Source organism: Pan troglodytes, chromosome 1 (assembly GCF_028858775.2).
Source record: "Pan troglodytes isolate AG18354 chromosome 1, NHGRI_mPanTro3-v2.0_pri, whole genome shotgun sequence".
In the NCBI taxonomy this organism is placed as follows: domain Eukaryota; kingdom Metazoa; phylum Chordata; class Mammalia; order Primates; family Hominidae; genus Pan; species Pan troglodytes.
The window spans coordinates 152,507,631-152,518,993 of NC_072398.2; the positions used below are offsets into that span (position 1 = coordinate 152,507,631).

General features: G+C 39.6%; 1 protein-coding gene across 1 annotated transcript in view; it reads right to left on the bottom strand.

Annotated features, from left to right (window-relative positions):
* The window catches only part of PTGFR (prostaglandin F receptor), a 49,217-nt gene extending 41,138 nt beyond the window's left edge, over positions 1-8,079 (bottom strand). The window contains exons 1-2 of the mRNA XM_513513.8: positions 7,830-8,079; positions 5,525-6,394 (exon numbers count right to left, since the gene is read on the bottom strand). Coding sequence (XP_513513.4) covers positions 5,525-6,322 — 798 coding nt within the window. The 5' untranslated portion in view covers positions 6,323-6,394; positions 7,830-8,079. The remainder of the gene's footprint in view (positions 1-5,524; positions 6,395-7,829) is intronic.
* Between the last annotated feature and the right edge of the window lie 3,284 nt (positions 8,080-11,363).

The following is an 11,363-nucleotide window of genomic DNA, read 5'->3' on the forward strand; positions in this document are numbered from 1 at the left end:
CCTTCCCCAATGTGAGAAAGCCGCCTGAATTCCCACGATTACACTGCATTAACGTATCTCTAAAATATGTCTTTTCTGCTGGATGTGAATTTTGAGTTGTTGAGGTCTAAGTTACAAACTTCCCAGGAGTAGAACCCAGTTGTCATAAGTCCTGTATCCAGACAACCTCACTGCTGCTTCCACGTTCCAAACAGAGGGACACTCCCGCTTCACAAAGAAAACTAGCTAAAATGATTTATGAAAATATTGCCTCTGAAATCAGCAGAAATCCAAGAGTAAACCTGAAAGACCTATATTCCAAGATCTAATATAAGACTATAGAACAGTCCATTTTGTTTGTTTGTTTGTTTGTGTGTTTGTTTGTTTTTAGAGTCAGGGGATACATGTACAGGTTTGTTCCATGGGTATATTGCAGGATACTGAAGTTTAGGCTTCTAATATCACCCAAGCAGTGAACACAGTATCTGATAGCTATGCCACCCACTAGAATCCCTCTTATTTGATCCAATGGCAATTGGTTAATTTTTTAAATTTGGGAAATAATTTAACATTTATGTGTGTATTTGTATATATACATACACAAACAGGTATGTATGTACACATCTACACTTTTATGTATGTACCTAAATACATAAACAATATATATACACACTACATATATATATGTACACATTTATATTGTACATGTGCAATTTTCCACATTATCTCTTCACTTAAAATATATAAACATACATCCACTCACCATCCTTTGGGTATTGAGGCAAGTGCTCAAGACACATACATAGATTTCCATTACACCATTCTTAAATATGATGATGGGGGTCAGCCTTTCAAAGAAAATAATCTTCACTAATAGTCAAAATGTGCTATGATGTCATGTTACTCCATCATTTGTCATTAGCCCTTTAAGACCTGGTCATTATGAAGCCAATACCTTTAGTAATTTCAGTCAAAGTTCAATTAGCCACCCAGTTCTTTGATCTATATCTAACAAACACCTTAGTGACCAAACAATGTTTAACTATGTTGACCAGAAATATTAGCATAAGAGTAACCTTAGGAAAATCAAGCTCCAATTCTACATTTGCAAGAGAACACATTTCTTGGGTAAACTCGCCTACGTAAGAAATCACTTTGCTCTTCATATACTTTATATTTCTCTTTCCCATTCTAAATTATTCTGTATCCCTGAAGAGAAGGTAAAACAAACATATGGCATTCCAGTAAAAGACAGCTGAAGTTTAATAGCGTCCTAAGTGTACCGTTGGTGATTAGGGAACAGATTAAAATTACCATTTGGTTTCAGAGTTTGCTTGGCTGTTAACCTACAAAACTCAGAATCCACATACTGGTCAATCATTTCCAATCTTTTGACATTCATACTACTTAAGTTACAGTCAACCAGTCAACAAGTATTTATTGCTCTGCCAAATAGGTGAACTACGCATAGCACTAATAATTAATTCCTTTTAGGCTTGCATATTCTAGAAGTGGAGCATTAAAAAGAATCATTACCCATATAAAAGTAGAAACAAAAGAATATTGAGAAAATGTTTCTCAAAAGTGCTGATGAATCTCTTTTTTCTCCTTCACAATAGAGACATCAGGAGAATGTGTTCAATATTTATGTATTAAGGAAAAGTGATTCATCTAGGAAGAACGCGAGACAATTTTATAATTGCTGTTTCACTTTCAAAGATGTTTAGAATTAACTTGTTGCTAAATGGAACTGTAAGATAATAAGCGTCGGTTGTAGTTTCCTGTATTTTTCAGTTAGCATTACAATTAAATGAATGTGAATGAATTAACTGTGTTTAAAACTACAAAACCCAGATATTGTAAAAATTTAAGTAATTAAGTTATATTTTAAACAAATGTTATGTTTGTACTACATTTCTACATTTCAATTACTAGGAGGAGGAAAGCACATTTTCCCCTTTTGGAAAAATAAAACACATTAAATGTTTTAATTTAAAACATTTATTCTGCATGATCCTGTAATGGTGGACACATGTCATTCTATGTTTTCAAAACCCATAGAATGTACAACACAAAGAGATAGCCCTAATGTAAACTACAAACTTTAGTTAATAATAATATAGCAGTGTCAGCTCATCGATTCTAACAAATATGCCACAACAAAGCAAGATATTAATAATAAAGCTGATGGGGTGGGGGAGGGGGAGGGAGTATTTGTAAATTCTCTCTACTTTCTATTCATTTTTCTATAGACCCAAAACTATTCAGAAAAGTAAAATAGAGTCTATTAACATGAGAGAGAATTCAAACATTATGATCATTTTACCTTTGTATTGATTAAAACTCAACAAATTAATAAAGTATCAGCTTTGACAAAAACTTAAATATAAATTTCGATTTATACATTTCAATGATTTTAGAAATTATGCCACTATTGACAAGTTTTGATGCAGTAGTTCCTGTCAAGCACAAACACCATCATCTCCACCTTACTCCTTTCCTCCTTTTAGTGCATGTACCTCTACCTTCGTTCCAGTTTGAGACTTGAAAATGACTGTGAACACTGGCCAAAGAGTGTGTGCAGATGTTCATTCAAATACAAATCCAACAATTCACAGTTAATCAAAGAGAAAAGGCACATGGTATGAAATAGGGCATTGACCTGGAAGCTGTCACTATTACAGCACAACTGTGGGAATCTAAAAGCTTGGTTTCAGGGGTATTTTTAAAAATCAGAAGTTTTTAAAATACAAGGTGGGCAGGAAAATAATGGCTCAGTAATTAATATCTATTAAAATCCTCCTAGATATGTGAGAGAAAAAAAGAGAAAATTTTCAACTGAAGTATTAGTACTGGATGTTATTTTGAGATTCTTAAGCCTGTATTTTTATAAGGTTGTTTATACCTGTCTGAGGACCCTAACTTAATCCCCAAGGCACTTGTGTCCAGACCACCAAAGTTCTGACAAAATCTTTCAGTAAAAAATTTTCATGAAGACTCAACTCTCCATAAAAGAAGCCAGGAATGCAAAGAATGCTTAAAACAACTCAAAATATCAGCCCATAAAGTAATACCTGTGGTGTATCTACTACCCATCTAACACAGAAATAATTTTCATGCTAAAAGTATTGATACGTTGGTGACACAGATATATCAATAATTCATAGTTAAAGAGAAAGTGGACCTCGGAAAATGTTCTGTAAAAATGAAACTTTGTTTCCAATAGGAAATATGTTTAAAATAGGAATTAAATTGTAATATTTATTCCAAACCAAACCAAAAATCCAGGAATGGAAATTAGGGAAAAACATACATTCAAAATATCCACGCCAAGAGTATGAAATTTTGCTTCCTTCCATAATCTTGCAGGAGTAAGTCTATGACTCCTATTCCTCAAAGTAGAAACCCAGTAACTCAACAGAATTTTTAAGATGCCTCAGAATAAACAAAAAACAAAATACAAGTGATTACCTCAGTTGTCCGGATTATGTCTCTCATTTATTGACACTTCACTATTTCACTGTTTTGAGGTATTCTCCAGAGACACAACCTTCATTGTAAAAGTTTATTTAAACATTTTTAGCCACTTCTTTTCTCACTTTCTTTGTATTTCTTTCACCACCCCCAAATTCATTTCAACTCACTCAGACTCACTTTTTAGTTTTAAAAGCTACTTTACTTCAAAGCTTAACTACAGAAAAATAAAAACCATTACACTCAGGAAATTTCTTTAGTCGAGTTACATACATTAACCTCCTCAAAAATAAACAATGAAGTGGCTCCAGTGTTGTTAGAAACAGTTTCTGTTATTCAATTCATACAACTATACTTTAATCACAGATCAGACTCTTACTGGGTTCACCCAAGGCCTCCTCAATTGACAATTATCAGGTCTCCAAAGGTTGACTTGCCATTGATAGACCCACTCTCCCCTTGGGTGAGCTCTTATGACCTGGCCAACTCAGGAACAACACAAAAAATATTTGAATAACTTAACAATTCAAGAAGCCAAATTCAGGTTGTGAGGCAATAATATGAATAGAAATTTTTAAAATATTAGAGAAGTAGAACTCCCTTTGTAAAATAAACTCAACTCTATCATAGAATCTGTCTGCAGTAGCAGCTATCACAAACTTATGTGTATCAAAATCATCTGGATCGTTAATTAAAACTGCACCAGTGGGCTGGGCGTGGCGGCTCACGCCTGTAATCCCAGCACTTTGGGAGGCCGAGGCGGGAGGATTACGAGGTCAGGAGTTTGAGACTAGCCTGGCCAACATGGTGAAAACCCATCTCTACTAAAAATACAAAAATTAGCCGGGTTTGGTGGCACACGCCTGTAATCCCAGCTACTCAGGAGGCTGAGGCAAGAGAATTGCTTGAACCTGGGAGGTGGAGGTTGCAATAAGCCGAGATCGCACCACTGCACTCCAGCCTGGGTGACAGAGCGAGACTCCGTCTCAAACAAACAAACAAACAAACAAAAAACCTGCACTAGCAACAATTCTTGGGCAATGAGCCTGTTTGGAGCCTAGGAAAACTGCATTAGTAACAAGCACCTTCATTCTACCAGGTAAGGTACAACCACTACCTTTGTCTTACTTCCACCCCACCTGGATTGCTATCTCTGGATGCCCTCCCACTTCCCCATTGTTACAGACGAGGGAAAAAAGAAAATCTTTGCTGTCACTTGCTCCCTACAGAAGGGTTTTTTTTTGTTTTTGTTTTTGTTTTCTTTCATGGCATGTTGTCACTTCTTACATTATAAAGCAAAACATTAGAAGGAGTTAAGGTCATACTTATCTATGATAAATATGATTTTTGTCTTCTATCTGGAAAGTGATATGACTTATGTTTGTTTCTAACAGCTTCACTTTAGCTTTCATTTCCAAATTAAACTATCAGGCTATCACATACAGATGCTGGTTAAATTAAAATGTTAAATGAATGAAACAAAAAGGGAGGAATCTCTGGCCTTCCTGCCAAACATACCTCTCCCTGGACTAATGGCATTGTTCCTGAGTTAGTGAATTACTGATTTCTTCACTTGAACTATCCATGCAGTACACCTGAACTATCCAGCTATCTCAGTTCAGCACCACCCTTTGCAGTTCTGGTCATTACATGCTTTGGAGAACCCAGTAGCTAATATGCCCTGTTTGCAAGTTAAAAGTTCATGTGACTTTCTATCAAGACTTACTGCAATCTGTTCAAATGTTGTTTTATAGTTGGTCATTTTGTTCACATTTTAGAAATAATCATATTCAGTATGTTAAAAATATGTAACTTCTGTTAGAACTACACTGCTTTGCAGGAAGCTAACACTATGGTTAGAATTGTTTAGCAACACATTTCTTTCACTTCAGGGCTTGTGGGAAAGTAACCATATGTGTCATATGTCATGTAATTCTAAGCCAGAGCTGAGTGCTGAAATAAATTTTGAGTAGGGATCATTCTCAGCATTTAAAAGACTGAACTTCCAGATAACCTTGAATTGAACATGGATTAACCCAAGAAAGCAGTAGTCAAAACTTCAGGCTCTTACCAGAAATGGGCTCCAACAAATACAGGAGACACACATTATCGCCAGGAGCTGGATTACCATTTCCAAATGATGAGATCTGCCTTGTCTGTGCTGCTGACTTTTAAATTTAACTCTTAAAAGTGTAATTCCTGTGATTGCATTGCACAACAATGAAACACCAAGGGCTAAGAGCCCCAGAAAAGAAAAAAGTAGAAGATAAAATCTATCTTCCCAGTCTTTGATGTCTTCTGTGTTGTAGAAACACCAGGTCCTCGACGCCTGAATTTTATAGTCTCGATGTCCAAGGATGGGCAGCAAAGCTATGAAAACAGCAAACAAGCACACACCACTTAACATCATTTTCACATGTTTGGATGTAATTTTCGTAGAATGAAATATTGGTTTTGTGACTCCAATACACCGCTCAATGGCCATCACACTGCCTAGAAGAAGTGGGCACAGACCAGAAAACACCATGCAGATACCAAAAATACTGCAAAGGACATTTGATTGGTCAAAGCGGATCCATTCTTTATCAGAAGCATATACAAATACTGCTATGGCTCCATTGATGAGATGGCCAAAGAAATCAGTGATTACCAGGCCACTGGCCAAAAGCAGAAACGATGCCTTGGACTTCTGTCTAAATCTCTGATATGCCTTCATGAGAATGGCGATGGCAAGGCTGTTTGACAAGATTCCCACTGTCATGAAGATTACTGAAAAAAATACGGAAAGCCGGTTTTCCGTCTGGCAGGTTGTGTTTGAAAGAAGCGCAGCCGCAGGAGACACTAGCTGTTTGGAATTGTTCATGGACATTGTTGTGGAGATAAAAGCCAACCACTCAAGTCATCTCCCTCTCAAAACTGTGCAGGATTGCAGTCCAGACATCTGTAGGATAAACGGAGAGGAATTATGAACACCGCATTACTGCTCATCTGACGTTTATGACTGACGTGCCCCAGCACCCGGTGGTGGGATGGGTTTTATCTGGCCTATCATAAGCAAGGTTGCATCATACTGAAAGCAGCTCATATTTGCCTGCGGTTCCACATTTCATTTTCAAGGTGAAGAAGCTGTTGAAATTGAGACCCCTTGGTTAACTTCTGTGGCCCCTCTGCAAATGAGCACCTCCTCCTCCTCCTGAATGTCCCCCTGACACGTCACTGACACCTTAAAATTTTCAAATTTTACAAAATCGCTACCAAGATTAGATTTAAACCCAATAAGATTTTTTAAATCCTAACTCTATTAAAAAAGAGAGAGAGACCTTTTAAAGTGTCTTCTCTTTCCTCTGGTGGGCTTTGCCCCCAAACTGCAGATTATTCCTCAGTTGAACGACCTGCTTGTCAGGCAGACATAACTATCTCCAAACTTTGGAAGGGGACCAGCAAGTTCATTGATGTTAAATGCAGATTTTCTGAATATGTTTCTAAGCATAAATCAAATAACTGCAAACCACACACACGTTGAACCCATGAAAAGCAGAGTGGTGAGTCTCTGGGAAGGTTTTCTGGTCTAGCTGCCCCTGTGTAGAAATTCTGATTCGCGATGAGGAAGGGGGCGGGCCACGCTCACTGTGCACCTCGGCCAAGATCCTGTCCAGTTACAGCTTCAGAGTAGCAACATTCAAGGCGAAGTATTTGCTTGTCACTCTTTCCCTAGGGGGTTGAAGCCTGAGGCACAGACACTGGATACACAAGGCCACGGCCACTCTTCTCTGAGCTAATTCGATTGGCGTTTCCCGAGCAGCTAGCTTTCCCGGAGGCTGGGAATTCCGGAGCCAGCCTTTCCTGCGCCCAGCCCGAGTGGGACTGCCTAGGCTACCCCCAGGACGGTCGCCTCCTCCAGGTCTTACTCACAGTTCGACTTTCGTCCTTTACTATCCCCGCCGCCCTTCGGCCTGGCCTCGCAACATTCTCTCCAAACTAACGAACTCGCTGAAACTTTCTGCAATTGCTCAAACGCCAAAGGGCTGTTTTCTCCCTCATCCCGGGCACGGGGAGTGAGGACGTGCCCGGGTGAGGAACTCGCAGTGCCGCCCGCAGGGAACCCCGCAACGGCGAGAAGCGGAATCTGTGCCGATTTCCCTCTTCTGAGACCCTTTCTACCCAATCCCCCGCAGAGCAGCTCAGAATGGGGATGGGTTAGCTCGAGTACCCTTCTTTCTCTATGCGTCTCCCTAGCTTGGGGAATCTGGTCCAAACTCAGTGTCAGACTCAGCCAGCAGAAGCTGTGGCTGGGTGTCTCAGGGGGTGAGTTGGTTAAATCCGGGTCTAGATAAGCGAAGCCGATGCATTGGGATCAGCCTCTGGAAGGATGGTACCTTGTCATCCCAGGCCGCCAGCCGGGCTCTCTGAGGAGCAGAAGACGGAGCCGCTCGGTGTGCCATGGCGCCCCGCGCCGCCGCTGCCTCAAGTTCCACCGATCCCAGCGCGGAGATCCTGATCGGGCGCCGGCTGTGGTCCAGCCGCTCGTCCCCTCCGCGCCCTCGTTCCCTTAGCGCGGAAACTGCCGGGCGCGCGCGGCTCCTGGGATCCCTCTGCACCTAGCTGCGCTGGCAGCCTGGGAGGGATGGGGCGCGCGAGTGACCTCCGCCTCTTCCTCTTCTCTCTCGCCTCCGCCCCCTTTTCCATGGGCACAGAGCAGTACTGGGAGAGAAGAGGGCACCGTGCTCGGATGCATCAGAGCTGCACTTAGCCGCTGGACCAGCTAAAGAAAGTTTGGTTTTAAACTCATTTTTATCCCCAAGCCATCTCTGGGGATGCAAGACAGCAGTCTGGAGAGCCGAGGAAAGCCTAAGATGGTGTGTTAGGCTGTCCGATGGTAGCTTGCAGACAATTCATTCCAAGTCCATCTCGAAACGCGTAAAGAAACCAGGTAGAAAGAGGTTGTGTGCTTGAGGGAGAATTTTGTGGCAAATATCTCCAGGGAATTAAAAACAGGTATTCAAGCCCAGTGTTGTAAATGAAAACACTCGCAGCCTCAGGGTTCACTGTCACACAGAGGACTGGGACTGTTTCCAGCTTTCTAAGGAATATGAAAAGGAAAAGGGCTGAGATGACTTCTTGAAGTACACCTGCAGATAAGGGATTAGTAATATTTCAGTGATTTTAGAAGTCCACTGGAGAGAGAATTTCTAGTGATATGTATACCCCAAGAGATATGCGTCTAAAAAATTTCGTGGAGATAAATTTATGATGAAGTAATCTATTTTTCATTAGGAATTACGATTTGAGCCATTTTATTCTGTAATTGCTTTTATCTAATATTGCTTCGACACACACCCATTAGCTGTGTCTCATTTTTCTAGCTAAACACTTATGTGAATCTATTACTGACTTTTGCTCTTTTTATTGTAGTAAAATGTTGCCACTACCTATATGAAAAATCAGTACCACATGGAAACGAACCCTGTTTCTCCATTCTAAAACCAGAAGGGACCTCTAAATTCCTGGAAATTGGAAGGGATCAAAAAATGAAAAAGCGGGATAAAATAAATTAGCCATTAACTGTAGAAAGGAATGATTGCAGTTTTCCCTTGTGGTAGATATTGAGATTTTTTTTTTAAATGACATGATCATAACTGGTAAACTAAACTGTTACTTAATTTTGGTGAGGGAATTAAACATTTTGGTTAGATAACCTGGTTACTAGAGAAATATTATACATGAATGGCCAGTATCCAAAGGACAATTATGTGATAAGCTATACTGAAAATATGAATGACACAGAGTACTATTCTTTCCTTTATTTTTTAAAATATGTGAGTGCATATATAATTTTTTTCTTTTTTAAAAAACATGAAATTTTTGCACCTATTGACCTGTCCTCTAAGTTCCCTCCCCCTGCCCCCCACCCCCTAACAGGCCCTGGTGCATGTTGTTCCTCTCCCTGTATCCATGTGTTCTCATTGCTGAACTCCCATTTATAAGTGAAAACATGCAGTGTTTGGTTTTCTGTTCCTGTGCTAGTTTGCTGAGGATGATAGCATCCAAGTTCATCCATGTCCCTGCAAAGGACATGATCTCATTCCTTTTTATGGCTGTATAGTATTCCGTGGTGTATATGTACCACATTTTCTTTATCCAGTCTATTATTGATGGGCATTTGGGTTGGTTCTATGACTTTGCTATTGTAAATAGTGCTGCAGTAAACATATGTGTGCATGTGTCTTCATAGTAGAATGATTTGTATTCCTTTGGGTATATACCCAGTAATGGGATTGCTGGATCAAATGATATTTCTGATTCTAGATCCTTGAGGAATCACCATAATGTCTTCCATAATGGTTGAACTAATTTACATTCCTACCAACAGTGTAAAAGCATTCCTATTTCTCCACAGCCTCACCAGCATCTACTGTTTCTTGACTTTTTTTTCTTTGAAAGTCATTAATATTCTATTTTAACTTTTTTTAAATTATTATACTTTAAGTTCTGATATACATGTGCATAGGTATACATGTGCCATGGTGGTCAACCCATCATCTACATTAGGTATTTCTCCTAATGCTGTCCTTTCCCAAGCCCTCCATGCCCTGACAGGCCCTGGTGTGTGATGTTCCCCTCCCTGTGTCCATGTGTTCTCATTGTTCAACTCCCACTTATGAGTGAGAACATGCGGTGTTTGGTTTTCTGTTCTTGTGTTAGTTTGCTGAGAATGATGGTTTCCAGCTTCATCCATGTCCCTGCAAAGGACATGAACTCATCCTTTGTTATGGCTGCATAGTATTCCATGGTGTATATGTGCCACATTTTCTTTATCCAGTCTATCATTAATGGGCATTTGGGTTGGTTCCAAGTCTTTGCTGTTGTGAACAGTGCTGCAATAAACATACTTGTGTGTGTGTCTTTAGAGTAGAATGATTTATCTTTTAGGTATATACCCAGTAATGGGATTGCTGGGTCAAATAGTATTTCTGGGTCTAGATTCTTGAGAAATCACAACACTGTCTTCCACAATGGTTGAACTAATTTACACTCCTACCAACAGTGTAAAAACGTTCCTATTTCTCCACATCCTCTCCAGCATCTGTTGTTTCCTGACATTTTGATGATCGCCATTCTAACTGGCATGAGATGGTATCTCATTGAGCTTTTTTTCATATGTTTGTTGGCCACACAAATGTCTTCTTCTGAGAAGTGTCTGCTCATATCCTTCATCCACTTTTTCATGGGGTTGTTTGTTTTTTTCTTTTAAATTTGTTTAAGTTCTTTGTAGATTCTGGATATTAGCCCTTTGTCAGATAGATAGATTGCAAAAATTGTCTCCCATTCTGTAGGTTGCCTGTTCACTCTGATGATAGTTTCTTTTGCTGTGCAAAAGCTCTTTGGTTTAATTAGGTCCTATTTGTCAATTTTGGCCTTTGTCGTCATTACTTTTGGTGTTTAGGTCAAGAAGTCTTTGCCCATGCCTATGTCCTGAATGGTATTCCCTATGTTTTCTACTAGTGTTTTATGGTTTTAGCTTTTACGTTTAAGTCTTTAATCCATCTTGAGTTAATTTTTGTATAAGGTGTAAGGAAGGGATCCAGTTTCAGTTTTCTGCACATGGCTAGCCAGTTTTCCCAACATCATTTATTAAATAGGGAATCCTTTCCCCATTGCTCGTTTTTGTCAGGTTCGTCAAAGATTAGATGGTTGTAGATGTGTGGAGTTATTTCTGAGGCCTCTGTTCTGTTCCACTGGTCTATATATGTTTTTGGTACCAGTACCATGCTGTTTTGGTTACTATAGCCTTGTAGTATAGTTTGAAGTCAGGCAGTGCAATCCCTCCAGTTTTGCTCTTTTTCCTTAGGATTGTCTTGGCTATATGGGCTCTTTTTTGGTTCTGTATGAAATTTAAAGTAGTTTTTTCT